General features: G+C 46.4%; 1 protein-coding gene across 1 annotated transcript in view; it reads right to left on the reverse strand.

Annotated features, from left to right (window-relative positions):
* The window catches only part of WRN (WRN RecQ like helicase), a 983,741-nt gene that overhangs the window by 923,655 nt on the left and 33,142 nt on the right, over positions 1-26,944 (reverse strand). Inside the window, exon 2 of the mRNA XM_029601951.1 lies at positions 8,899-9,007. Coding sequence (XP_029457811.1) covers positions 8,899-9,007 — 109 coding nt within the window. The remainder of the gene's footprint in view (positions 1-8,898; positions 9,008-26,944) is intronic.

The raw sequence follows: 26,944 nt of genomic DNA on the forward strand, positions 1-26,944 counted from the left end.
TACTGTAGTATACTCGTATCACTATACTCTTACCCAACACACATGGGATTTCTACCCATATAGATTCTACTGAGCATTTAGTCTCTTGTATGATCTTTAGCCTGTTGGACTCTATACCCTCCCGGACATAAAGTGCCACACCCCCCCCAAGTTGATCCTCCCTATCATTGCGATATAATTTGTACCCTGATATAGCACTGTCCCATTGGTTATCCTCCTTCCACCAAGTTTCTGTGATGCCAATTATGTCAAACTCATCATTTGCTGCTATACACTAACTCTCCCATCTTGCTTCTTAGACTTCTGGCATTGGCATATAGACATTTCAAAGTGTGTTTTTTGTTTGTTTTAACAACCTGCTTTTCAGTTATTTGGGATAATTCGGAAATCATTAGTTTTGGTGATTTTTTAATATAGGCACATGGACTATATTTGCTTTTAATGGAACCTCTCTGTTGGGATGCCCTAACTCTCCTGTTTCATTAGTATCCTTCAAGGATACATTTCTCCAAACCATGCACTGCTGAGTGACTTTCGGTTTTCCCCCTTGATCTAGTTTAAAAGCTGCTCTATCTCCTTTTTGAAAGTTAGTGCCAGCAGCTTGGCTCCACTCTGGTTAAGGTGGAGCCCATCCTTTCGGAAAAGTCTCCCCTTTCCCCAAAAGTTTCCCCAGTTCCTTATAAAGCTGAATCCCTCTTCCCTGCACCATCGTCTCATCATGCATTGAAACTCTGGAACTCTGCCTGCCTCTGGGGTACTGCACGTGGAACAGGAAGCATTTCAGAGAATGCCACCCTGGAGGTTCTGGATTTTAGCTTCCTACCTAATATTCTAAATTTGGCTTCCAGAACCTCTCTCCCACACTTTCCTATGTCGTTGGTGCCCACATGTACCACGACAGCCGGCTCCTCCCCAGCACTGTCTATAATCCTATCTAGGTGGCGCGTGAGGTCTGCCACCTTCGCACCAGGCAGGCAAGTTACCAGGCGGTCCTCACGTCCACCAGCCACCCTGCTATCTACATGTCTAATAACTGAATCGCCAACTATGATGGCAGGCCTAACCCTTCCCTCCTGGGCAGTAGCCCTGGGAGACTTGTCCTCGGTATGAGAGGACAATACATCACCTGGAGAGCAGGTCCTTGCTACAGGATCACTTCCTGCTACACCAGGGTGATGTTCTCCTACTGGGAGACCTTTCTGATCCAAGGCAGCACTAGGGCTGCCAGACTGGATTTGGGACTTGGCTACTATGTCCCTGAAGGTCTCGTCAATGTACCTCTCTGTCTCCCTCAGCTCCGCCAAGTCTGCTACTCTAGCCTCCAGAGATCGGACTCGTTCCCTGAGAGCCAGGAGCTCTTTGCACCGAGTGCACACATACAATCTCTCACCGGCGGGTAAAAAATCATACATGTGACACTCAATGCAAAAGACTGGAAAGCCTGGAAAGCATCAACATGGGCATCGATGGCATCGATCGAATCTATGGGGGTATCGATGGCATTTATCTGGGCATCAATGGAATTCATGGAGGGATCAATGGCAACAATGTAAACACCGATGGCATCGATAGAATTGATGCGGACATCGATAGCATCGATGAAACTGAAGGGGGCATCGATGAAAGCATCGATGGCATCAATGGACGGCATGGAGGCACGGACGGCATCGATGGGGACCTCGACCGCAAAGAAGGCATTGAGGGAATCTATGGAGGCATGAGTGGAATCGATGAGAGCATCGATGGCCTCGACAGTGGCCCTGGCGGCAACAGTAACCGTGGACGTCCCTATCCCTCTAACCCCAATAACCCGGTGAAGTTTCGCAGGAGGACACTCGCAGGCTTTGTGGGGTTAAATGAGGATGAAAACATAGGGAAAGCAAATGTTGCTTACCTGATGTAACAGGTGTTCTCACAGGACAGCAGGATGTTAGTCCTCACAAATGGGTGACATCGAGGATGGAGCCCACCACGGAAAACTTCTGTCAAAGTTTAAACAGAACTTTGACTGGCCCCTACTGGGCATGCCCAGCAAGGCACTGACCCTGCAGCCAGCAGGGGTCTCCCTTCAGTCTGATTTTCAAAGCTACAGGCAGTGCCTAGAAAGTAAAAACAAAACGAACCCAACACCGCGGGGTGGCGGGCGGGTTTCGTGAGGACTAACATCCTGCTGTCCTGTGAGAACACCTGTTACATCAGGTAAGCAACATTTGCTTTCTCACAGGACAAGCAGGATGGTTGTCCTCACAAATGGGTGAGTACCGAGCTGAGGATGTCCTGACTTGCACCAAATGCACCCAACGACGTGCAACAGGCAGTACAAGTGGGGTGGAATTTGGGAAAGGGCATCCGCACCCTACCGGAAGGTGGAAGGGTGTTGGTACATCAGGTTGGAAAAAGGTTACGCAAGACAGATTGGCCGAAGATGGAGTCCTGTCTTCCAGCTTTGTCCAAACAATAGTGGGCTGCAAAGGTATGGAGAGAACTCCAGGTTTGCAGCCCTGCAGATGTCAGGAAGCGGCACCGATCGAAGGTGTGCCACTGACGTAGCCATGGCCCTCACAGAGTGTGCTTTGACACGGTCTTGGAAAGGAATGCCAGCCTGCTCATAGCAGAAAGAAATGCAGTCCGCCAACCAGGAGGAAAGAGCCTGCTTACCCACAGGTTGTCCTAACTTGTTAGGATGGAAAGAGACGAATAATTGAGTGCTCTTCCATGTGAGAAACTGTACGGTCTAGGTAAAAGGCTAGAGCTCGTTTACAGTCTAGGGTATGCAGGGTCTGTTCTCCAGAGTTGGAGTGGGGCCTGGGAAAAAAGATAGGGTAGTATGATGGATTGATTGATATGAAACTCAGAAACTACCTTAGGTAAAAATTTAGGGTGAGTGCGGAGTACCGCCCGGTCCTGCAGGAGTTTAGTGTAAGGGCGGATAGGTAACTAGGGGCCTGTAATTCACTAACCCTGCGAGCTGAAGTGATAGCCAAAAGGAATAACACTTTCCATGTGAGATACTTTAACTCACAGGAGTGCAGAGGTTCGAAAGGAGGTTTCATTAGACGACCAAGAACCAGATTAAGGTCCCAGGATGGTGCCGGAGGCCGTAAGGGTGGCTTCAGATGGAGCAAGCCTTTAAGAAAACGTGTTACTAGGGGTTGTACTGAAATAGGGACACCCTGTACACCTTTATGGAAGGCGGCTACCGCACTGACATGCATCCTAATGGAAGAGGTTTTAAGACCTGATTCAGAGAGATGCCATAAATAGTCCAAGAATTTGGAGATTGGACAGGAAAGGGGATCAAGGGACTGAGAAGTGCACCATGATGTGTACCTTTTCCATTTGTATGAGTAAGACTTTCTTGTGGAAGGCTTGTCGTGAAGCTATCAGGACTCGAGAAAACGGAATCTGAAAGGTTGAAAGGCTGAAGGACTAACCTTTCAACATCCATGCCGTCAGGGACAAGGCTGGGAGGTTGGGATGGAGGAGGCATCCGTCGTTTTGAGTGAGCAGATGCGGGTCCTTTCCCAGAGGAATGTGCCTGCGGATGGGAGAGATCCTGGAGTATTGGAAACCATACTTGGCGTGGCCAGTAAGGTGCTATCAGGAGCATGGTTCCTCCGTCCTGGCGTAGCTTCACGAGAGTCTTTGACACAAGAGGAAGTGGGGGGAATGCGTAGAGCAGACCGGTTGTCCACTTGAGGGAGAATGCATCCCTCGGCCGAGAGTTCTGGCTCCGAATGAGAGAGCAGTAATCGTCCACTTTGTGGTTCTGAGGGGACGCAAAGAGGTCTATGCGGGGAGAACCCCACTTGTGAAACAGAGAGGTCGCTATCAGAGGATCGAGTGACCACTCGTGCGGTCGGAAGACACGGCTCAGCCGGTCTGCCAATACATTGTCTACTCCCGGCAGGTAAGTGGCCCTGAGGTACATAGAGTGGGAGAGGTGCTTTCCGCCCAGATCTGCGCAGCTTCCTGACACAGAAGGAAGGAGCCTGTGCCTCCCTGCTTGTTTATGTACCACATGGCCACTTGGTTGTCCGTACTGGATTAAGATTATCTGATGAAAGAGATGATCTTTGAAAGTGCGGAGCGCATAGCGGATTGCTCGAAGTTCCAGGAAAGTTGATCTGGTGTTCGGCTTCCTCGTTGGACCATAACCCTTGGGTTTGAAAATTGTCCACATGGGCCCCCCAACCGATGTGGGAAGCGTCGGTGGTTAGGATAACTTGCGGATCCGGTGGAAGAAAGGGTAAGCCCTGAAGGAGGTTGACCTGAGTCGTCCACCAAGTTAAGGATAGGCGCAGCGCTTGTGTGACTGTGATTATGGAGGACAGAGGCTGAAAAGCTTGAATCCATTGTTGTCGTAGAGTCCATTGTGTTTACCACCTCATGGCTAGTCTGGTCATGGGAGTGACTTGAACCGAGGATGCCATGTGGTCCTAGGAGAACTAGGAATTGGCGAGCTGTGGCAGTGTCTTGAGACTGGAGCTGGTGAGCTAGGGACAGAGAGTTTGGACCCGTTGTAGCGGAAGGTAGGCCTTTGCCTGTAAGGTGTCCAAGTCTGCCCCAATGAAAGATAAGGTTTGAGATGGGACGAAGCAAGATTTCTCGTATTGACAAGAAACCCTAAGGAAAGGAGTGTGTTGATTGTCAATTGTAGGAGGACCGGGCAATCTGAGGGGTGGAGGCCCTGATCAGCCAGTCGTCCAGATAGGGGTATACGTGGACACCTTCCTTCCTGAGGAATGCTGCTACAACTACGAGGCATTGGTGAAGACCCGTGGAGCAGATGCCAGACCGAAAGGCAGTACTCGGTATTGATAATGGTCGCGGCCTACGAGAAACCGCAGATATTTGCGATGGGATTGTGTTATCGCAATATGGGTATAAGCTTCCTTGAGGTCGAGGGAGCATAGCCAATCCCCCTTTCTTCGCAGCAGAGGGAGTAAACGTGCCCAGGGTTACCATCTTGAACTTTTCTTTTTGCAGATACTTGTTGAGGGCTCGAAGGTCTAAAATTGGACGTAGCCCTCCTGATTTCTTTGGAATTAGGAAGTATCTGGAATAGAATCCCTTGCCTCGTTGAGAGGGAGGAACGAGTTCTATAGCATTTGATTGCAGAAGAAGAGATACTTCCTGTTGTAATTGAGCCAAATGGCTGGATAGACTCCACGCTTGAAGCGGCGGGGAGTCTGCCGGAAGAGTTATGAATTGAGGTGGTAACCCTGTGCGATAATCGCCAGCACACACTGGTCTGAGGTAATCCGTATCCAATGCTGTAGAAAGTGGCACCGACGACCCCCTACAGGGATGTGGGGGAGTGGGATATGGCATGTGCTCCGAGTCGGGAAGTCAAAGGCCTGCCGCAGGCCCGGGGGGTGGGGCTACAGCAGGTCTTTGTTTCCGAGGTTGGCGTGGCTGAGGTCTGGTGGAGGATCGAGCCGGACGAGGCCTAGTCGACGGAGGGTAATAACGACGTGGCCGAAAGAATGACTTTTTGGAGTCCTTCTTAGGTGGTGGTTTGGAGGATACCTCAGATGGAACAGACGAAAGTTGTTTCAAACGTCTCGTGGTGATCCTTCAATTCCGCCACAATTTGTTGAATCTGTCTCCGAACAGATTATCCCCTAAGCAGGGTAAATCGGCTAGACGATCCTGAACCTCTGGGCGAAGGTTGGATGATTTTAACCAAGCCCAACGTCTGGCTGAGATGGCAGTAGCTGAGACTTTCGTGGAAGCATCGAAGATATCGTAGGGCCGTTCGGATCTCGTGCTTCCCAGCTTCAAATCCTTTGTGAAGGAGGGCTTGAAGCTGTGGCTGGTATTGGTCCGGTAAGGTGTCAGCGTAGTCCTGCATTTGTTTAAGGATAGCTCTGTTGTACTGAGTCATATAAAGTTGGTATGAAGCTATACGAGATATCAACATAGCCCCATGATACACTTCCTTCCCACACTATCAAGAAATTGGTTGTCCTTGATAGGGGGAGTGGAAGAGTGTGGCTTTAAACGCTTGCTTTCTTTGCGCAGACTCAACTACAACAGAGCGATGATCCAGTTGAGACTTCTGAAATCCTGGTGCTGACTGAACGAGGTAGGTTGAGTCAGCTTTTTTATATGACTGGTGAAACAGATGAAGGTGATTCCCAGTTTTTCTTTAAAAGATCCAGAAATACTTGGTGAATGGGGATGGAAGCGATGATCTTGGGGGCATCCAGAAATTGGAGCAGCTCCATCATTTGGGTGCCTGTCATCGGTCTCAGATTGCAGCTGAAAGGCACAACTTTCTGACATCTCCTTTACAAAATTTATAAAGGAGAGATCTTCAGGAGGAGATCGTTTTCTACTCTCTGTAGGAGATTGGTGGGGATGGTAAATCTGTATCTGAAGATGAATCATCACCCCAGGTATCATAAGGATCATGTAAGGTTTGCTGTCCTGAAGGACCTGGTAGAGGATCCAAAGGCATCGATGGAACCGGTGCTGCAAGCGGAACAGTGAACGGCATCGAGGGCTTCGGGGCCACCGAGGGAATCGGTGCCGATCTTGGAATCGATGGAGCCGAAGGATAAATCGGTGGAAAGGTATGTGAAGGCACCGATGGAACGACACCCGGACGGAGGAAATCCGGAACGGTGTTTCTTCTCCTGTCGATGAATGTCCTTCCGGAGATGATGGTGTAGTCGGTGCTAATGAAATCACCGATGGAAGGGCGCGCATAAGTGCCTCCATACGATTTAGTATCGGTGCCAATGCTTCCACTATAGGCTCGGTGGTCGGTTCCATCCTCGGTGGCAGAGTCGGTGCTGAGGTCGGTGCCTGAGGCGGTGCCGGAATCGGTGCGGAGGCGGTGCCGGTGGAGGCTGGAATCTTCGCCATCGCATTCTCGATGGCCTCCTGGACCCAGCCGGTCCAGTTCTGCCCGGAGACCAGGGGTAAGCATACCCGGCTCGACGGGAGAGGGGAGGCTGAGGCAGGGCCGGAGGGACCACCGTAACCGGTGGGATCACGGCCCCCGCACCCCGGGAGGGTGAGGGGTTCCGCGGTGCCTGCGAACGAGACGTGGACGGTGCCAGGGCCGACCGAGGCTTTTCTTTCTTCTTCGGTGGCTCGGCCTGTTCAGAGGTCGATGGTTGCGGATCCTCGACGGGCCGAGACTTGTGCCGTCGATGGCGATGCTTATCCTTCCGATCTCCTCGGTCATCCGGGGAGGGGACAGGAGTCGACGGCCGAGAAGTCATCGATGGTGGACAGTCACCGGCGGGTTGGCGATGGTGGTGCAACTTCGACGGTGCCGGTTCCGATGACATCGATGCTATCGATGGCGTTGGGGTGGGTGCATGGAAGAGGAGCCCCATCTTCTCCATCCTGGCCTTGCGACCCTTAGGTGTCATTAAGGCACATTTGGTGCAAGTCAGGACATCATGCTCACTACCCAAACATAAAACACAAACCCTATGGGGGTCAGTGATGGACATAGTCCGGGTACAATCCGGACATCGGCGGAACCCCGTCGCCATGGCTTAAGGCCAAATTTAGGCGCGGGCTCAGTAAGTTCCCACAGGCCTCAAGGGCCAAAATCGACGGCCGCCGATTAAAAAAGGGAAAAAACTTACCGGTTTCCGCGAAAGTGACAAAAATTTGTCGAAGGGAGACCCCTGAGGGGCAAATTTTCTTCGGATAGAAAAAAAAAAACCGAATTCCTGTCAGGAACGTGGTAAGAGAGCTCCTTTCACCGCGTGGCAACTGCTGCGCGGAAAAAAGAAGACTGAAGGGAGACCCCTGCTGGCTGCAGGGTCAGTGCCTTGCTGGGCATGCCCAGTAGGGGCCAGTCAAAGTTCTGTTTAAACTTTGACAGAAGTTTTCCGTGGTGGGCTCCATCCTCGATGTCACCCATTTGTGAGGACAACCATCCTGCTTGTCCTGTGAGAAAAGGAAGGCCGCAATTTGGTTGGTAAGCCGGGGTAATAGTTAGTGAGGTGACAGGAACCGACCGAAAAACAGGGCATAGTATTCACCAAATGTCGATTAAATGTACGTGAAGGGAGACCCGTGTAGGGAAAAATTATTTGTGAAGTAAAACTTCAAGTATTTCCATGAGGGAAAGTTGTGAGAAATCTTTCACAGAGCTCCTGAATGAGAGGCAAACTGCAGCGTGGAAAAAAAAAAGAGACTGAAGGGAGACTCCTGTGGACTCAGGGATAATGGCAGGCTGGGTATGCCTAGTGTGTTCAGTGTGCCAGTCAAAGCTTTCTAGAAACTGACAGAAAGTTTTCCATGATAGGGCTCCGTCCAGTGACGTCACCCATATGTGAGGACTACCATCCTGCTTGTCATGGGAGAAAAATGTTATTTTCCACAGCAAAAAAGTGCGAGCTCCACAGCCACAAGGCTTCAGCTTCGTGGAAAAAGAGACTGAAGAGAGACCCCACGTGATTGCATGGATGGCGGCATGTTGGGCATGCTCAGTGTGTGCGTCAAAGTTTCTAGAAACTTTTATAAAATGTTTCCGTGCCAGGCTCCATCTGATGATGTCACCCATGGCTGAGGACTACCATCCTGCTTGTACTTTGAGAATATTTTTTTCCCAAATAATATCTGGCTTTCTTAAATACCTCAGCAGGTATGTAAGTCTCTTCACTGATGACATCTTCCTTGATCTCACATTCCAGCCTCCTAAACTCAAGTTCTGTAATGCCTAGGGACTTCAGGCAAACTCTCTCCTTTCTCTCACAGGAACTTTGATCTGTCTCTCCAGCTTTCTTAATTGTTTGGCTGCATTCTTCTCTGTTTTCATTCTGGTCTCTCTCTTTGTTAACACATGAGGCAGCCAATGTTAAACCTGGTCCATCACTTTGCAACCATGTGGTTTTGATCATGTTGGTGTTCATATTCACTTACTGACTCTTCACCAGCTGGATCCATTTTGTCCTTGGTGTTAACAATATCAAGCAACATGCTTCTCAGCGTAGCCAGCTTTTCCAACACGCCAGTCAAAGTATCAACAGCTCTATATAACAGGTATGAGAAAGGAATATTTATTTTTAAAAAGTGACAAATTAATCTTGTTATAAATTAACACAGTAGTATATAAAATGTATTCCAACAAACATAGCTCTTTGTATTTAAAGGCCTTTGCCTGCATGATGGTAAGAAACTTTTGCAAGTGAAGTAGTAAGATATAGCATAATTAAACTTGATAAGAAGAGGGTCCACACCACTTGCAAAGCAGTAAAGGGAAGATATACGCACTGACCAAGGGAATGAGAACAGGCAGGCATAAAGCTACTGGTACAGCAAGTTTGCTTACCTGTCAATAGGATTCTCCATAGACAGGAGGATGAATTGTGACCAGCACTCACAGTTCAGTAAAAGTTTTAAGCAGCATGCGTGGTAGATCCCACATGCACAAGCTGCCTCATGAGCCCCTTATCTTTAGCAAGGTAGTCTATCTAAAAAGGTGGGCAGGGTCCAGTCTAGTAACTACCTTTAGCAAGGTAGTCTATCTAAAAAGGTGGGCAGGGTCCAGTCTAATAACTCTTGTGCTGCTTTGGAGAAGCACGGTCACTTGGGAGGAGACCATCACCCTTGATGTGAAAGGATATGATCCTGTAGCTATAATCTGCTTTATCCTCTCACACCGAGGATGTACCTCCAGGGGATAGAGCTTAAGAGTGAAGAGTTAGGACATCCATTGTAGTTGGTGATTTGATTTTTAGGAATGTAGATAGCTGGGTGGCTGATGGACATGAAGATCACTTGGTAACTTGCCTGCCTGGTGAAAAGGTAGCAGACCTTATGCTCCACTTAGATAAGATTTTAGAGAATGCTTAGGAGGAGCCAGTTGGCCTAGCACATGTGGGTAGCAATAGCATAAGAAGGTGCAGGAGGAAAGTTCTGGAGGCTAAATTTAGGATCTTAAGTAGGAAATTGAAATCCAGAACCTCCAAGGTTGCATTCACAGAAATGCTCCTTGTTCCATGCACCAGAATCCAGAGTCTCAATGCATGGACGAGACAATGGTGCAGGGAAGAGGATTTTAGATTATTTAGAAACTGAGGAACATTCTAAGGAAGGGAAAGCTTATTCCAATGAAATGGGCTCCACCTTAACCAGTGTGGAACTAGAATGCTGGCAATAACGTTTAAAAAGCAGATAGAGCAGCTTTTAAACTAGAACATGAGGGAAAGCTGACAGTCACTCAGCAGTGCATGGTTCAGAAGGCAGTATCTTCTAAGGATACTGGCAAACCAAGGCCTAGATTTATCATTTATCGCAAAAATAGCACCTGCGATTAAAAAAAAAAAAAAAAAAAAAAAAAAAGGGGGGGGGTGGTTAGGCTAATTTTCCTGGTACCGCATAACTATTTTTTCGCAATGCACGTTACCTTGACTGCACTGAGAAAGAGAGAGAGAGAGCTTGCCTCTTTAGAGGCCTACTTTTCTGTTTACTATTTATAACACTGTATGAGGGGGACTAGTAACTCAGAGTGGGGTTGGGTTTGGAGGCAGTTTTACATGCACAGTCATAGGTGCAAACAGCACAGGTGACATCAACGAAGATTTTAAGTCATTTGGAGTGATGAAAAGTAAAAGAAGAGTAGTTTTGTACAATGTACTCTCTACCTAGCCCAAACTCCTCCCACTTGAATACAAGTCGGAGGAGTTTGGGTATTTATCGCATGCGTTACGGTGTTATCACGGGCATTAGGGCCCTAACGTGCGCAATAATGCCCTAATGCATTTTGATAAATTACCCCCCAAGTAAGTTAGAATGTCCCAATAGAGAAGTGGCTGTAAAAGCTGAAAAACTCAGATGTATTTAAATATAGAGCATGCAGATAAAAATGACTCCAAACAGCCTGTACTATATCAAATAGAAATACAAATAAAACTATTTTAAAATGTTTGTATGCAAATTCCAGAAGTATGAAAATTAGTACTGGAGAGTTAGAATGCATGGCATTAAAGGAAAATTATACACCTGATGGGCATCTCAGAGACCTGGAAGAAGGAAGATAGCCAATGGGACACTGTGATACCAGGGTACAAATTATATCAACATAACAGGACAGATAAAATAGGTTGGAGGGGTACCACTATATGTTAAAGAAGGAATAGAGTCAAGTGACAAGGTATCTAGGTCCCCTGTCCTCTTAAAAAAAAAAATAGAAGTATGAAAATCAGTAACCTCTGAAATGACTAGTGCTCCATCTTGTTTCTATTTTTTTCCTGTTTTTCCTTATCTATTCCATGGACCACATGCTGTTAATTGGGAAGATAGCCAGTGCTTTGTTAAGATAAGGAGAAGAGAATGACCTTCATTACTGATGTATTCTAACCTGGCAAAGCTCCCAGAGCTTGGTTCTTAATTGGCACTAGACCCTAGAAAAAAAAATGGTTTTTGACTTTTGAAATCAGTACAGACATATGCTTACTGCAAGTAGTATTTCGCATATCTACTGATTAGGAGTTTTAGATGTTAGATGCCTATGTCATTTTGATATTTCTTAACTTATGCATCAGAGCTAGAAATATGTAATTAGGTGCTCTTCTGTCAATAAAATAAAAAGAAAGCACCCAGATGGCTTGACGAAGCACATATGAAGTAAACTATATATGAGTTCAATGACTTTTTATAGCTAAATTCTCCTGGCCATGTTACCTGACTTATTTATGTGATTTTTAGTAATTAGAATACATGAGGTCAGGAGTCTCTGAGATAGTTTGACTTGACCAGTATTGAAATAAAATTAGTACTTAAATTCTTGGGCCACGAGTCCATGAATTGTCAAAAAGAAAAAAAAAAAAAAAAAAGAGTAAATGTATAGTGAAATGTGGAAGCTTGGGGCTGTTATGCTACCCAGAGTATGGCATGCCCGAGATCCTGGCAAACTTAACTTTTTGGTAAGAAACCAATTTTTATTATTTCTGTCACTATGACATGACTTGATCAATTAAATATTTTCTTCATGTAAAATAAAAATCATTATTTTTTAAGAATATATCTCTGAGTTATTGAATAGCTCTGATCTCATAATAAATAATTAACTGAGCTCAAAATGATGCATCAACTTTGAGGAGCGCTGATGTGTTAGACTTTTGTGACACGGTTTTCTAAGATAAAGAGAATAATATTTAAGGGAACTCCTTACTAACGTTTTTATTACTTAGAGTTACCTATCAGAGAAGAACCAAGATAAGCAGGATAAAAGTTTTGCAGGAAAAAAACTGCAATCTGGAACACTTATGGATATAAATTCCAAGGATAAAAAAAGAAAAGTAGTGAGGATATAACCACCCACCTGACCAGGATGAGGAAACACTACAAAATGCTAACAGAGATTAGCCTGGATAGTAACGTACAACAAAAAAATAATGTGAGACTTTAATTACCTGAGTATTGATTGGATAAATATCATATCAGGAAACGCAAGGAACATAAAGTTCCTAGAAGCCATCAAAGACTGCTTCATGCAGCAGTTGGTCATATAACAGATGAGAGGAGGAACTATATTAAATCTAATTCTCAGTGGCACACAGGACCAGTGCAAGATATAAATGTGGTGGATCTGCTCAGCAACAGTGATCATAATGTAATAAAAGTTGACATTATCAATGGAGGGTGAATACGAAGGAAAACAACTGCAGTAGCATTTAACTATAAAAAGGAAACATGATAAAATGAGGAAATTTGTTAGAAAGAAACTGAAAGGATCCAGAAGGTTAAAATTTTGCAGGCGACATGGATGCTATTTAAGAGTACCATCCTTAAAGCCCGGACAAAATATAATCCAGGCATTATAAAAAAAACTGGACAACCAAACAACTCCCAGTATGGCTTAATAATGAGGTAAAGGAGTAGCCTAGTGGTTAGAGCAGCAGGCTACAAGTCAGGGATCAAATCCCACTGCCACTCCTTGTGACCTTGGGAAAGTCACTTTATCCTCTGTTGCCTCAGATACATACAGACCTAGATTCATTATTTTGATATAAATTTCGCAAGAATAGCACTTGTGATTAAAAAAAAAAAGGGCACAGTTAGGGTAATTTTCCAGATACCGCAATGCATGCAATTTTATGGCATCGTATAGGTATTTTAGTGCAACACGCATTAAATTTATCGCACTTACAATATTTTCACATAGCAAGCTGAGACATGCCCCAACAGGCTTTTATCACATTTTGGGCTTCTGTTGGAGAGAGACAGGTACACAAAGATGAGATTTGTACATTGCACTCTCGACCTAGCTTGAAAGCAGCTAGGTAGAATGTGCCAAGCTAGGTGAGGAGTACATTGTACAAATCTCATCTTTGTGTAGCTTTCATCACTCCAAATCACATAAAATCTTTCCTGTTGCCTACTGTGATGTTCATACCTCTGACTGTGCATGTAAAACTACCCAAAACATAGGCCACCACCAAAACTCACCCTGAGTTCAGAATGGCCCCTATTACAGTGATATAAAAAGTTGACTAATGTGTGCCTCTCCAGAGGCTCTATCTCCTTCCTCCCTTCCCCTCTCCCTGCCCAAAACAGGATTTGCGATAATGCCATGAAAAAAGGTGAAGTTATTTCCGGTGTTAAATCATGCAATAGTGTGCGTTACACTATTGCACACAACGTTAAACACCCCTCATTTTCATAAACTCTGCCCAAACTCCTCCCTTTTGACTACATTTTTAGAATTTGCATATGCATCTTATGATGCGCTATCGCATGCATTATGGCGTTATCACAAGCGTTTAGGCCCTAACACGATGGAGAAGGTACAGAGAAGGGCGACCAAAATGATAAAGGGAATGGAACAGCTCCCCTATGAGGAAAGACTAAAGAGGTTAGGACTGTTCAGCTTGGAGAAGAGACGGCTGAGGGGGGATATGATAGAGATGTTTAAAATCATGAGAAGTCTAGAACAGGCAAATGTGAATCGGTTATTTACTCTTTCGGATAATAGGAGGATTAGGGGGCACTCCATGAAGTTAGCATGTGGCACATTTAAAATAGGAAATGAAAAAGGAAATAGTAAGAGGCAATCCTCAAGAAGTAAAGAAAGAACATAAGCAGTTAAAGGTAATCATTGGATACCCACTAAAAAACTGAAAAAATAAGATTGGCACCTAGATTATATTTTATTTTTTACTTTGCCTCTGTTTCCAAGACTAAAGACTCTTGGGCAAGTGAATCCAAAAACATTCTTAATTGTGAAACTTCAAAGAAAATATATTTCTGATTCTGGGGTAGTATGTCGCACCTACACAGGAATTTCACTCAACGCACAAATGAACTCTGCAATTTGTTGCCAAGGGATGTGGTTAGTGCAGTTAGTGTAGCTGGGTTTTAAAAAAGAATTGGATAAGTTCTCGGAGAAGTCCATTACCTGCTATTAATTAAGTTGACAGAAAATAGCCACTGCTATTACTAGCATCAGTAACATGGGATAGACTTAGTTTTTTGGTACTTGCCAAGTTCTTATGGCCTGAATTGGTCACTGTTGGAGACAGGAGGCTGAGCTTGATGGACCCTTAGTCTGACCCAGTATGGCATGTTCTTAGATACTGAATTGGGTTACAAGAGAAGGGTTCTAGCTGGCTGATCCTACACCATATTGAAAACTTCTTCCATATGAAATTGTAGGATCTTCTGATTGAAGGCTTTCTACCTGAAATCAGTTTATCCTCCACCTCCTTCAGATGGACTAAGGAGCAGACTACTGCGTGTTCAGCATCCATATAGTGAAGGCCAGCAAAGGCAGGTATGGATGGGAGAGCCTGCCATTCTCCAGTGTAATGAAAGACAGAGACATTTTCAATGAAATTGGCGACTGAACTGAAAGACAGACGAGAGAAATAGCACACTTGACATGGCCAGGCCAGTGCTATGAGGACTAAACTTACCATATCCTGAAGGGCCTTCTGGACAATGAAAGGGACTGCTGGGTATGCATAGAGTAAATCAATGACTCAGACTAGCACAAAAGCATCAGGAGCTTATCTGTAGCTTCTTGGATGCAGGAGGAAAAATATCTGGACCTTTCTGTTGACCTCTGAAGCAAGCAGATTGACCAGTAACTGAGCAAGGTCCTTTGATTTAAGGACCATTGTGCAGTTGCAACACTACTGAGAAGATCCACAAATATTTTCTGGATTTCAGGAAGGTAGGCTGTGAAGCCCCAGAACATGATCAGATTTCGAGGGCCTACTGGCAATAGGCATATGAGCCCCACTTCCTTGTTTATATACAACATGGTTACTTGATTGTCTATCTGGTTCAAGATTCTCTTGCCCAAATGTAGGTGAGAGAAAGCAAATGACTCTCCACTAGGAATCTCAACCCTCATTTCCACACCACATTGGTGTGCACTCCACAACCCTTGGTGAAGGCATCAGTAGATAGGATCACTTGAATTGTGACACATAATAAAACACCCAACTTTAGAATCTAAGGGTTCATTTGCCAGCGAAGGGATGCTCTCATCTCTAGGGTTACAGAGATTTGTTGAGAGAACTGATCCCTCTGGCTTCAGAGGGACCACTAAAGGGCCCAAATGTGCAGATGAGAGAGAGGAAATACACGCACTGCTGTGGCCACATATCCAAGAAATACCAAGACCAACCAAGCTAATACTTGGTCCTGCTGTAGAAAATAGTAGGCCAACCAACAATGTGGCTTTTGATGGGGAGAAACACATTCTCCTGAAGAGAGTCTATCCCAGGGATCGGTAACCTGTGGCACACAAGGGAGAGAGAGCACGTGTGTGATTGCATGTGTCACAGAGAGAGAGAGAGACTGCGGGTGTGATTGCATGTGTAGGAGACAGAGAAAGCCTCTGTGACTCCAATCAAGTTGGAGAAACATCTCAAGAATGCACCTGAGCTCAAATTTAAATGTCATAGCAAAATGTCTGAATATTACTTAAATGTGATATTTCAGTTTTGGTTTGTTTGTTTTTTCAGTTACTTTGCACAAATTTCTATAAACCTATTTTTACTTTGTCATTATGAGCAATTATGTTTAGACTGAGGAGGGAAAAATTTGTATTATACATTTTAGAATAAGACTATAACAGGCCGCCACAGAGTAGGACCGTGAAAGACGCTGCTTGAGGAGAGGCATATATCTATTTCAATTTTCTTCTTCAAGATATGCCGCACACAAAAAGAAAAGGAATATTGAGAGGGGTGACTGAATTGCCCTTGGTCGATGCTTCCCAGCCCCGAATCGAGGGATTTTTCGTGAGTGCGACGGCTTCAACACCGTAGAGCCAGGTCGCTGGAGGAGTAACGCGAGAGCAAGCATCTTCCTCCCTGACCCTTGACACTACTCAAGCCCCGGAGAGCCAAGAAAGCCAGCCCCCCCCCCCCCCCCCGATAAACATTGTCGCAGCCTTTAGTGCCCTGGAAGCAGTGGGAACTCCCTCAACAGTGGTTCGAAGTGGAGAAGAAGCCACCAGCCAGGAGAAAATCCCCGGAGCTATCCGAAAAGAGAAAGAAATGAGGTGTGTGACCTCCGGAAGAGCTTTGGAGGAGTTGTCTTCGGATACTACTCTGAGAGAACAACAGGGGCTAATGGCAGCAAAACGACAAGGTATGGCGCAGAGAGTGAGCGGTAACCTGGAAGAGGGAGGAAGCCACTTGAGAGCTCTGTCGGCAGGATCAGAACTTTCTATGGGGAAAAATGGAACATTAAAAGGAATATGGTTAGCTTTAAAGTCGATAGAGCAATTTATTAAGACTTTATCGCAAGTGACGCTAGATACAAGGGATCAGACTGTAATTAATAATAACCTTATTACAACATATAGTAAAAAAGCAGAGAAATTAGAAAAACAAATTACTTCGACCGAGAATATTCAACATAAGTTAATTACCTCTGAAAAACTTCTGAATAAAAGGCTCGAAGCGGTGGAGAATGCACTCAGAGCACACGAGAGTGCTTAATTTTCCTGTTGTGAGGTTAATCTCCCTATTAGAACTTTTCAAGATATATATGCAACAGGTCTTAAAAATTCCTGAGTCTGCTAGTCTCGTAATAGTGAAAGCCCAAACTGAAGAAAAAAGGAGCAGAGGGGAATATTTCAACAAAGTTGGACTTAACTAACTTTTTGGAAACCTCTTCGGGAACTGAAATTACCCAAAGAAAACCACTATGATCTCCTTTGCATTCCTCTCTGAGCGCAATCAAATACTGAGGCTTTTTTTTTTTTTTTTTTTTTTAAGGACAACTACTTTTCTTTGGGCGACCTATATGGATATATCCTGATGTTATAAAGGCAACCCAAATTTGTCAGAAGAATTTTCTATTGATACGCTCCGAGGTTCTCCAGTTGGGAGCAAGCTATGTATTAAAATACCCTTGTAAATGTTCGATTAGGTATTTGAATGTACAATATGTATTTCTTGGAGGGACGTTCCCAAATAGCTCCAGTTACTAGCCCAACTCGAGTAAGCTAATATAGCCTTAACACTAACTCAATGTTGTGGCCCCTTTCTTATTTAGAAATATTGTTTTATATAGTTGCTACTTTTCTGCCTCCCAATTTCTTATAATTTTGATATTGAGTACTGTAAGTTAATTTATGAATATCTAAGAATATTTCCTAAAAAATATATGTACCTATATGTATCAACATCTATCTTTCTGTACAAGGTTATATAATTGGAATTTGTTTTGAAAACTGAAAATAAAGAATAAAAAAAAAAAGAATAAGGCTGTAACAGAAAATATGTAAAAAAGTGAAAGGGTATGAATACTTTCTGAATGTACTGTATCTCTGAATATCTACCTCAGGGAGTTTGGTGCTAAGCAGATTCTTCACCAAATGTTATCTTAAATAGGAAGGTCTTCATGCTTTCTTACACAAAGAATGGACACACATGGATTGCAACTGTACTGGAAGGGTATTCCCAAACATGAGGCCTGCAACAGAAAAGGCATGGTCCCAAGACTCAGGAACATGAACTGTTCTGAAAGACAGAACTTAAAGGCGGAAAGGGTGGACCAGAACATTCACATGCAAAACAGCGTTAATCCAAGGAACATCATCATTATTAATAGCCAGATTATAGATTAGCGTAGCAACTTCATACTTTTATCTGCCATTCAATGGGCAGCCAATGTAACGTATAAAGAATGTGATCGTGTAATCTGTTGCCTGTAAGAATTCTGGTTGCAGTATTTTGAACAATTTATAGCACTCTCAGTATGGAAGTGGGTAGGCCAATTAATAGAGTTGCACTAATCTATGCCAGTAAGCACAAAGACTTGCAAAACAGAACGGAAACCATTATCATCAAGTAAAGTTTTCAATCTCTGTAACAATCAGAGCTTAAAGAACACATTTTTCATCAATGTTCCCAAATGAAATTTTGGAATCCAGGACACCACACAGACATGTGATGAAAGTGGCAGCGATAAGACAAAGTCAATTACAGAAGAAAATTGAATCAAAACAATGATTTTCATTTTTTTTCAAATTGAAAGCCAGAAAACTGTGTGTAGTAAGCCAGGCCCTGGTGACACCTCATTCAGAAAAGCAAGTTTGCTTACCGTAAACAGTGCTTTCCGTAGACAGCAGGGTGAATTAGCCATGCTACCTAGGAACGTCCTCTGGTCCTCTAGGTCAGGGGTCCCCAACCACCGGTCCGCGGACCGGGACCGGGCCGTTGGGGGTTTTTTGCCGGTCCGCAGCGCCGCCAAGCACCGGCAAGTGTGTTGCGCGCTCCCGATCTCTCCCGCTGCCGTTGCCACCGGCCTATCAGCACGTTAAAGCCCAGTGGGAACGGCGGCGGTACTAGAAGAAGCTGTGGCACCCGCGGCTGGCCTTTTCTTCTTCCCGCGCCTGCCCCCCCCCCCGTGACCCGGAACAGGAAGTGATACGCGGTGCGCGGGAAAGAGAAAGCCGTGCTGCGTGATAAAGGAGCAGCGGCGGCTGCAGCATCGGCCCCCGAGCAATTGAAGCAGCCGGTAATCGAGAAAGGAGTCAGCAGCATGAGCCTCCCGCGGCCGATGGGATTCTTCTTTCTTGGCCTGCGGGGGCTGGAGGAGGAGGCTGCTACAGCTACCGGGGGGGGCGGGAGAGAGGAAGTGATTGAGAGAAAGAGAGAGAAGCAGCCAGCGAGCCTGCATGTGATTGAGAGCCTGTGTATGATTGAGGGAAACTGGTCAGAGCTGATGTGTGTGTGTATATGTGAGAGACAATGAAAGTGACTGCTCAGGGAGATGACTGATGTGTATGTGAGAGTGTGAGGCATTAGTTAGGAAGGTGACTGGTGTGTGTGTGTGTGTGTGAGAGAGAGAGAGAGAGAGAGAAATATCATGGAAGTGAGAAATCTGGGTATGTGAGAAAGCATGGACGTAAGAAGCCTGTATGTGTGTGCATGCATGAGAGAGAGAGACTGGTTGGTAAAGTGACGGTGTGTATGAGAGAAAGAGACTGGTGTGTGTGAATGTGAGAGTGAATGTGATTCAGGGAATGAGAAGCCTGTGCACCTGGAGAGTGAGCATGGAAATGAGAGAGACTGGTGTGTGTGTAACAGAGAGAAAGTGATTATGGGAATGAGAAGCCTGTGCATGTGAAGAGAGTGAGCATGGGAGTGAGAAACCTGGGTGTGTGTGAGACACAGCATGGGAGGGAGAAGCCTGTATATCTGAAAGAAAGCATGGGAGTGAGAAGCCTGTGTGTGTGTGCATGCATGAGAGAGAGAGACTGGTTGGTAAAGTGACGGTGTGTATGAATGTGATTCAGGGAATGAGAAGCCTGTGCACGTGGAGAGTGAGCATGGAAATGAGAGAGACTGGTGTGTGTGTAACAGAGAGAAAGTGATTATGGGAATGAGAAGCCTGTGCATGTGAAGAGAGTGAGCATGGGCGTGAGAAACCTGGGTGTGTGTGAGACACAGCATGGGAGGGAGAAGCCTGTATATCTGAAAGAGAACATGGGAGTGGGAAGCCTGTGTGTGAGAGAGAGAGAAAGAAAGTGATTATGGGAGTGAGAAGCCTGTGCATGTGGAGAGAACAAGCATGGGAGTGAGAGACTGGTGAGTGTGTGTGTGTGTGTGTGTGAGAGAGAGAGACAGAGAAAGTGATTATGAGAGTGAGAAGCCCATATATGTAAGAAGAACATGGGAGTGGGAAGCCTGTGTGTGTGTGTATGGCATGAGAGAAACTGTTCAGTAAGGTGACTGGTGTGTGTGTGCCAAAGACTGTTTGGGAGATGATTGGTGTGTGAGAGACAGAAACTGGTCATGGGGGCATGACTGGTATGGTGTGTGTGAGAGAGACATGGGCACTAAGGAAGAGGACCATATGTATAGAGCTTAGCTTCTGCTGCTTCTGGTGTGTGCCACGCCTGCATGGAAGGGGAGTAGGAGAGCTGCTGGAGGGGGTAAGTAAAGGTGGCTTTTTAAGTTTATTTTTCTTGATTGACTGCCATTTTAATTATTTAATATTACGTGATGTGTCTGCTTTTTTGAAATATTTTATTGGTGTTTTGGAGAATGTTTAATAGTTTTTATGAGTTTTTAATTGTTGGATGTTATTCTGTTCATAGCTGTTTTGAAACATTTATTCTGCTTATTAGTATAGTTTTACAATTATTTCTGTGTGGGGATCTATAGCTGCTTGCTAGTTCTGTTTTCCTAATAAGAGGTGTATTGGTTTTTAGGACTGTTTTTAGGACTGTTGCCTTTTCATAGATAGGGTTGCTCCTGTTTGAGTGTATTCCATAATACAGGTGTAACTGTGTGCGGATTAGTTTATGTGCATTACTACAGATCCTGGGAGTATGTTAGGTAGTTCTGTGTCTGTTACTGAGATGAGATATTTTACTAGCATGTAAGCGTTTGTATCGGTCTTATTTGTTGTGTTTTCTCAAGAGGACATGCATTGGTGGTAAACTGCTGTCTTTTCATAAGTAGGGCTATTGAGCCTGGAAATAGGAGTTTGAGTTGCTGTTACTGAAATGACACCAGAACCAGAATATCTTTTTTGTAGGGTGAGTTGTATGGGGAATGTCATAATTCTGCTTTACATCCATTATTGTGGGTCGGGGGGTTTCTGTGGATGCAAACTGTACTTTTACATCTAGCCCCGTGACGATCATGGGTCAGTGTGTCATGCATGTGAGAACCTATGGTGAGTTGAGTCACATTCACATTATAAATGTCATAATTAAATGATAAGTGTGCACTAAAATCCAACCCCCTCTATAATCCCGCCCCCATATGACCAAAGCCCTGCCCCACCCCCACCCCGCCCTGCCCGGCCATGGAAAATGTTCTTGCTTGAAGCCGGTCCCTGGTGCAAAAAAGGTTGGGGGACACTGCTCTAGGTGGCGGAGCACCTGAAAGCACACAGAGCTCTACTCTGTGTGCCTGTGTGTGCGCTCTCCTACGCAGCTCCTAGCTTGCCTCAGTCTGTTATCCAAGCTTGTACTGCATAGTTAAGAGACTGTCTGGAGAGGCGGGTAGGTTAGCATGATTATCTAAGGAAAACACCATTTAAGGTAAGCAAACTTGCTTTTTTTCCCCGCAGAATAGCAGGCTGAATTAGCCATGCTGCCTGGGAGTCCCCAGCTGGAAGGTTACGCGCTGCATGGTCTCTGGAAGTGGTACGCAGTTCATTCCGGTTCTTGTAAGAGGTTCGCTCAACCTGGTACGCCGTTGCAGACAGTCTCTTTAGTTGTTCCTGCCAGAAGGATGGCTCGACCAACCATAGCATCTGCAGCCGCCTGCTGGTTAAGGCAGTAGTGTGAAGTGAAAGTATGCAGCGACGACCACGTAGCAACTTTGCATATGTCTTGGACAGGGCACCATCGTTCTGACTTGGTGGTCCTTTGGTGAGGGTTTCTGCTCTTCTGATGTAACAGAACAGGATGCATTGCGAGATCCAAGATGATGGGGTTCTCTTGGAGATGGGAAGCCTGGGGGAGTTCGGGTTGAAGGAGACAAAGTGTTGTGAGGCCCTGGACTCCAAATGTGTGTGCCCTTTGCAGTAAGCTAAGCCACTTTTGCAATTCAAAATGTGGAGCTGTCTTTCCGTTTCGGATTTGTGCAGCTTCAGGAAGAAGGTTGGTAAGTTGATTGGCTGGTTGAGGTGGAATGCTGATACCATCTTGGGAAGGAAGGAAGGATGAGTTCTTAGTGTCACCTTATCATGGTGGAACTGCAGGTATGGTGAATAGTGGACCAATGGCTTGAGTTCACTGACCCTCCTTGCTGAGGTGAAGGCGACCAGGAAAAGGACTTTCCAGGAGAGATACCTCATGTGACTGCTGTCCAGAGATTTGAAGGGCGGGACCATCAATTGTTCTAGGACTAAGTTGAGATCCCACGGAACTGGTGGCTTCTGAACCAGTGGGCACAGCCATAGAATGCCTTTTATGAATCTGGAGATGAGTAAGTGGCATGACACCAGGAAGCCATTATGAGGGAAAGTGGTAAGCTGCGATAGCGCTGACATGTTCTCTGACAGATGCTGTTGCCATTCCTACCTGGTATAGAGAGTGGAGTTATTCCAGCAGGCGTTCCGGAGGGCAGGAGAAAGGGTCCACTCCATGCTCTCCACACCACTGAGTATCTGATCCACTTGGCTTAGTAGTTTTTTCTGGTGGAGTACTTCCTGAAGGACACCAGTACATCTTGAATTGGTAGTGGTAGGTTTAGGTATGTCAATACTGTCCTTTCAATCTCCACGCTGTCAGATGGAGGAAGAAGCACATGGGGGGAAGAAGGACCCTCCCGTCCTGTGATAGCAGGTTCTGAGCATGCCCGAGGGGCACTGGTTGCCTGGTTGATAGGTGGACTAGGTAGGCGTACCACGGTTGCCGGGGCCAAGCTGGAGCTATGAGAATGAGATCAGCTCTGTCCATGATGCACTTCTGGATGATCCTCGATATGAGCGGGATGGGGGGGAAAGGTGTATAGCAGTCCATCCGTCCACGGGATGAGAAAAGCGTCCTGTGCTAGACTGTGCTTGCTGGGGTAGATGGAGCAGAAAGCGGGTACTTTCTTGTTGTTTTCCATGGCGAAGAGATCTATTGAGGGGTGGCCCCACAGTTGAAAGAGGCAGTGTGCCACCTCGTGGTTGAGTTCCCATTCGTGGGGATGGAAAATCCTGCTGAGTCTGTCTGCTCTTGAGATTCCTATACCAGGGAGATGTCACTGGAGTGCGATGGACTCCCCTTCTGCCCATTCCAAGATGCGTATGGCATCTCGATAGAGCCTCCATGAACCGGACCCCCTCCCCTGTGTTTGCTGTGGTCCCCTAAGTGGTTGGTACAACTGCAGGCTAAAGGAGGTATAAAGTCTGCATGTGTGCAGTTGAGCATGTGTTCTCCGAGGGGCAGAATAATATCTTCTTCCTGCTGACTCATCTCTCAGAGAAGTAAGAGACTGCACCACAACGTTCTGTTCTTTTAGCTGGGCCACTGTCTCCTGTAGCTTATCCCTAAAGAAGTTGTCTGGGAGACAGGGGAAGTGTGCGAACCTCTCATGCACATCCTCCCTGATAGCACTTGCCCATAGCCACTCCAAACGTTTGGCTGCGATAGCTCCCGCGGTGATTCTAGCTGATGTATCAAATGCCTCATAAATGGTGCAAAGCAAGCGGCGTAGGCCTTCCTCCATCACATACAGCTGGACCAGTGGATTGCCATCCGGGCCAGCGCTCATCACCACGGGCTTCAGGGACTGGAGACATACATAGAAACATAGAAACATAGAAATGACGGCAGAAGAAGACCAAACGGCCCATCCAGTCTGCCCAGCAAGCTACGCACTTTATCCATTTTTTTCCCCTTTTTTTTCTCTCCCACCTGTTACTATTGGCTTCCAGTACCCTCCAGCCCTAATTCCCCTCCACCCCACCACCAATTTAGAGAGCAGCACCGTATCTGCATTCAAGTGAACGTCCAGCTCAATTAGGGGTAGCAACCGCAGTAACAAGCAGGCCACACCCTTACCCCATACTCTTACCCACCCCTGTTTTTATTTTTTTTATTTTTTTGAGAAAGCAGCCCTCCATCCTTCCGCTCCGTGAAGGTGGAACACCAACTACTGGCCACTGGCATCCCGCTCCGTGAATGCCTCTGTGGCTACTGCCGCTCCGTGCAGTGTTTCAATGCCTCTGTGGCTACTGCCGCTCCATGCAGTGTTTGAATGCCTCCTCTTTATTCACGCCCTCTAGACCTGATGGATCCACAGTGTTTATCCCATGCCCCCCCCCCGAAGTCCCCAGTTTTAGGCTTCACCACTTCCTCTGGAAGGGCATTCCAGGCCCATCTAGTCTGCCCAGCAAGCTACGCACTTTATCCATTTTTTTCCCCCTTTTTTTCTCTCCCACCTGTTACTATTGGCTTCCAGTACCCTCCAGCCCTAATTCCCCTCCACCCCACCACCAATTTAGAGAGCAGCGCCGTATCTGCATCCAAGTGAACGTCCAGCTCAATTAGGGGTAGCAACCGCTGTAACAAGCAGGCCACACCCTTACCCCATACACTTACCCACCCCTGTTTTTATTTTTTGAGATAGCAGCCCTCCATCCTTCCGCTCTGTGAAGGTGGAACACCAACTACTGGCCACTGGCATCCCGCTCCGTGAATGCCTCTGTGGCTACTGCCGCTCCGTGCAGTGTTTGAATGCCTCTGTGGCTACTGCCGCTCCGTGCAGTGTTTGAATGCCTCCTCTTTATTCACGCCTTCTAGACTTGATGGATCCACAGTTTTTATCCCACGCCCCTTTGAAGTCGTTCACAGTTTTAGAATTCACCACTTCCTCCGGAAGGGCATTCCAGGCATCCACCACCCTTTCCGTGAAGAAATAATTCCTGACATTGGTTCTTAGTCTTCCTCCCTGGAGCCTCAGCTCGTGACCTCTGGTTCTGCTGATTTTTTTCCGACGGAAAAGGTTTGTCGTTGTCTTTGGATCATTAAAGTTTTTCAAGTATCTGAAAGTCTGAATCATATCACCCCTGCTCCTCCTTTCCTCCAGGGAGTACATATTTAGATTGTTCAGTCTCTCCTCGTATGTCATCCGATGAAGACCCTCCACCTTCCTGGTCGCCCTTCTCTGTACCGCTTCCATCTTGTCCTTGTCTCTTTGTAGATATGGTCTCCAGAACTGAACACAGTACTCCAGGTGAGGCCTCACCAAGGACCTGTACAAGGGGATAATCACTTCCCTTTTCTTACTCGATATTCCTCTCTCTATGCAGCCCAGCATTCTTCTGGCTTTTGCTATCATCCTATACAAGTATTGGATGATATAAAATTGTTACGGCTGTATTTTGGAATTCAGCATTGAAGCCTGGAAAGTATGTCTTCCAAAGCTGTCCAAATACTTGTTGTCCCTCCCTGGAGGGATATTGGAGTGCAATTGTGATTTTTTCCCCCTCTTCGTGGCTGACTCCACCATGATGGATGCGAGTGGGAGCTGGACCGTGCTATAAAAGGGTGATGCGCACATCTGGAATTTCAAGTCCATTTTGCAGGATGTCACTGCCCCTGACAAGGGAGACTGCCATGCTCTAGTCATTAGATCATCCAGGACCTCATGCGAGGGTAACGCAGTTGGCTCTGCTAGTATCTCGAATATCTTGAGTAGCCCAGGACTTCCACCTGGGGTCTGGCACCTTCCTGGTTTCTATTTTTAGGACAATGCCCACCTTCTCCACAACTTGGAGTAAGAGAGGTCTACTGGCAGGGAGACAGGCCAAGGCTGTTCCTCTGGGGGGGGGGGGGGAGGGCAGAGGGATAACCTGTCGAGAGGGGGGGGTCAGAGGGATAACCTGTCGAGAGGGGGGGAGGTCAGAGGGATAACCTGTCGAGAAGATGTAGAGGATGACTTGCATGTGAAAGCTTCCTAAGATGCAACTCTAGGGGGGTACTGGCCACTCGGCACCCTCGCTTGGTGAAGGTGGAGCCCTGCCGGGGGAATGTTCTCCCTGCCTTCCACCATAATGCGTTTCCACCAACGAAAGAAATTATGTCAGTATTTGCAAGATTTGGTTTATCGCCTGGGAGGCCAGGGTTCCCTGTGGTCTAGGGGAGGGTTCCCTTGGAGGCTCTCTGGGACGCAATGCCGCCAGTAGAATATCAGAGTCAGGGTCTCTGGGGGGCCCGCTTGTGATTTTTTCCAAGGGCTCTTGAAGAATTGACCCTTCTTGTTTGTGCCTCGACGCTTAAGACAGGTCGGTGAAGACCCTGGATGAATGGGAAGATCCCATCGACCCATGGCCTGATGTTTCCACATCTGAGAATACGAGTTCCAGATCGAGAACAGGAGCCCCATACTGGCGGCTCGGCTGTAGGTGACAAGCCCTTATCCACCGGAGAGGCATGTGGGACCCGATGGTCTGTGGGTCTCCCCTGCTTCGATGCACTCTTCGCCGCCGCATAGTGCTTCGGGGATGGATCCCTGCATCAGTGCATCGACTGACGCTCTCATGTGCCTAGATCCTGCATTGTGTTTCTTATACTTTGATGCATGTGCTTTTGCGTGACGTCATGCTTCGCATCAATGCGTCGGCATCGCCCGAGACTTGCCTGGGCCTTGGAAGCTGCAGATATTCCAGCGCTCCCTGTGTCGAGGTGACGTGGGCACACTTCCACAGGCTCCTTGAGGTCCCTGAGAGGCCTGCTGAGGAGGCCCTTTTTGTTCTCTCGGGGGTTCCCGGCTGGGCCCTGGAGAGGTCTGAGTGGATCCTCGAGATGGCACTGTAACGCACGATCCTGATGCTGCCTCCTTCAGCTTCTCTATCTTCACTATTCGCTGCCTGTGTGCTCTTGGGGACATGCGGCTGCAGTGCCTGCAGCTAGATGGGCCATGGTCGGGACCCAGGCAAATGTAACAGAGCACATGACCATCTGTTACAGACATCACCTTTCCACACTAGCATAACTTAAAGCCAGACGGTCTTGGCATCACCACCTTGCTGTTTTAAAAGCTGT

Source organism: Rhinatrema bivittatum, chromosome 1 (assembly GCF_901001135.1).
Source record: "Rhinatrema bivittatum chromosome 1, aRhiBiv1.1, whole genome shotgun sequence".
NCBI classification, from domain to species: domain Eukaryota; kingdom Metazoa; phylum Chordata; class Amphibia; order Gymnophiona; family Rhinatrematidae; genus Rhinatrema; species Rhinatrema bivittatum.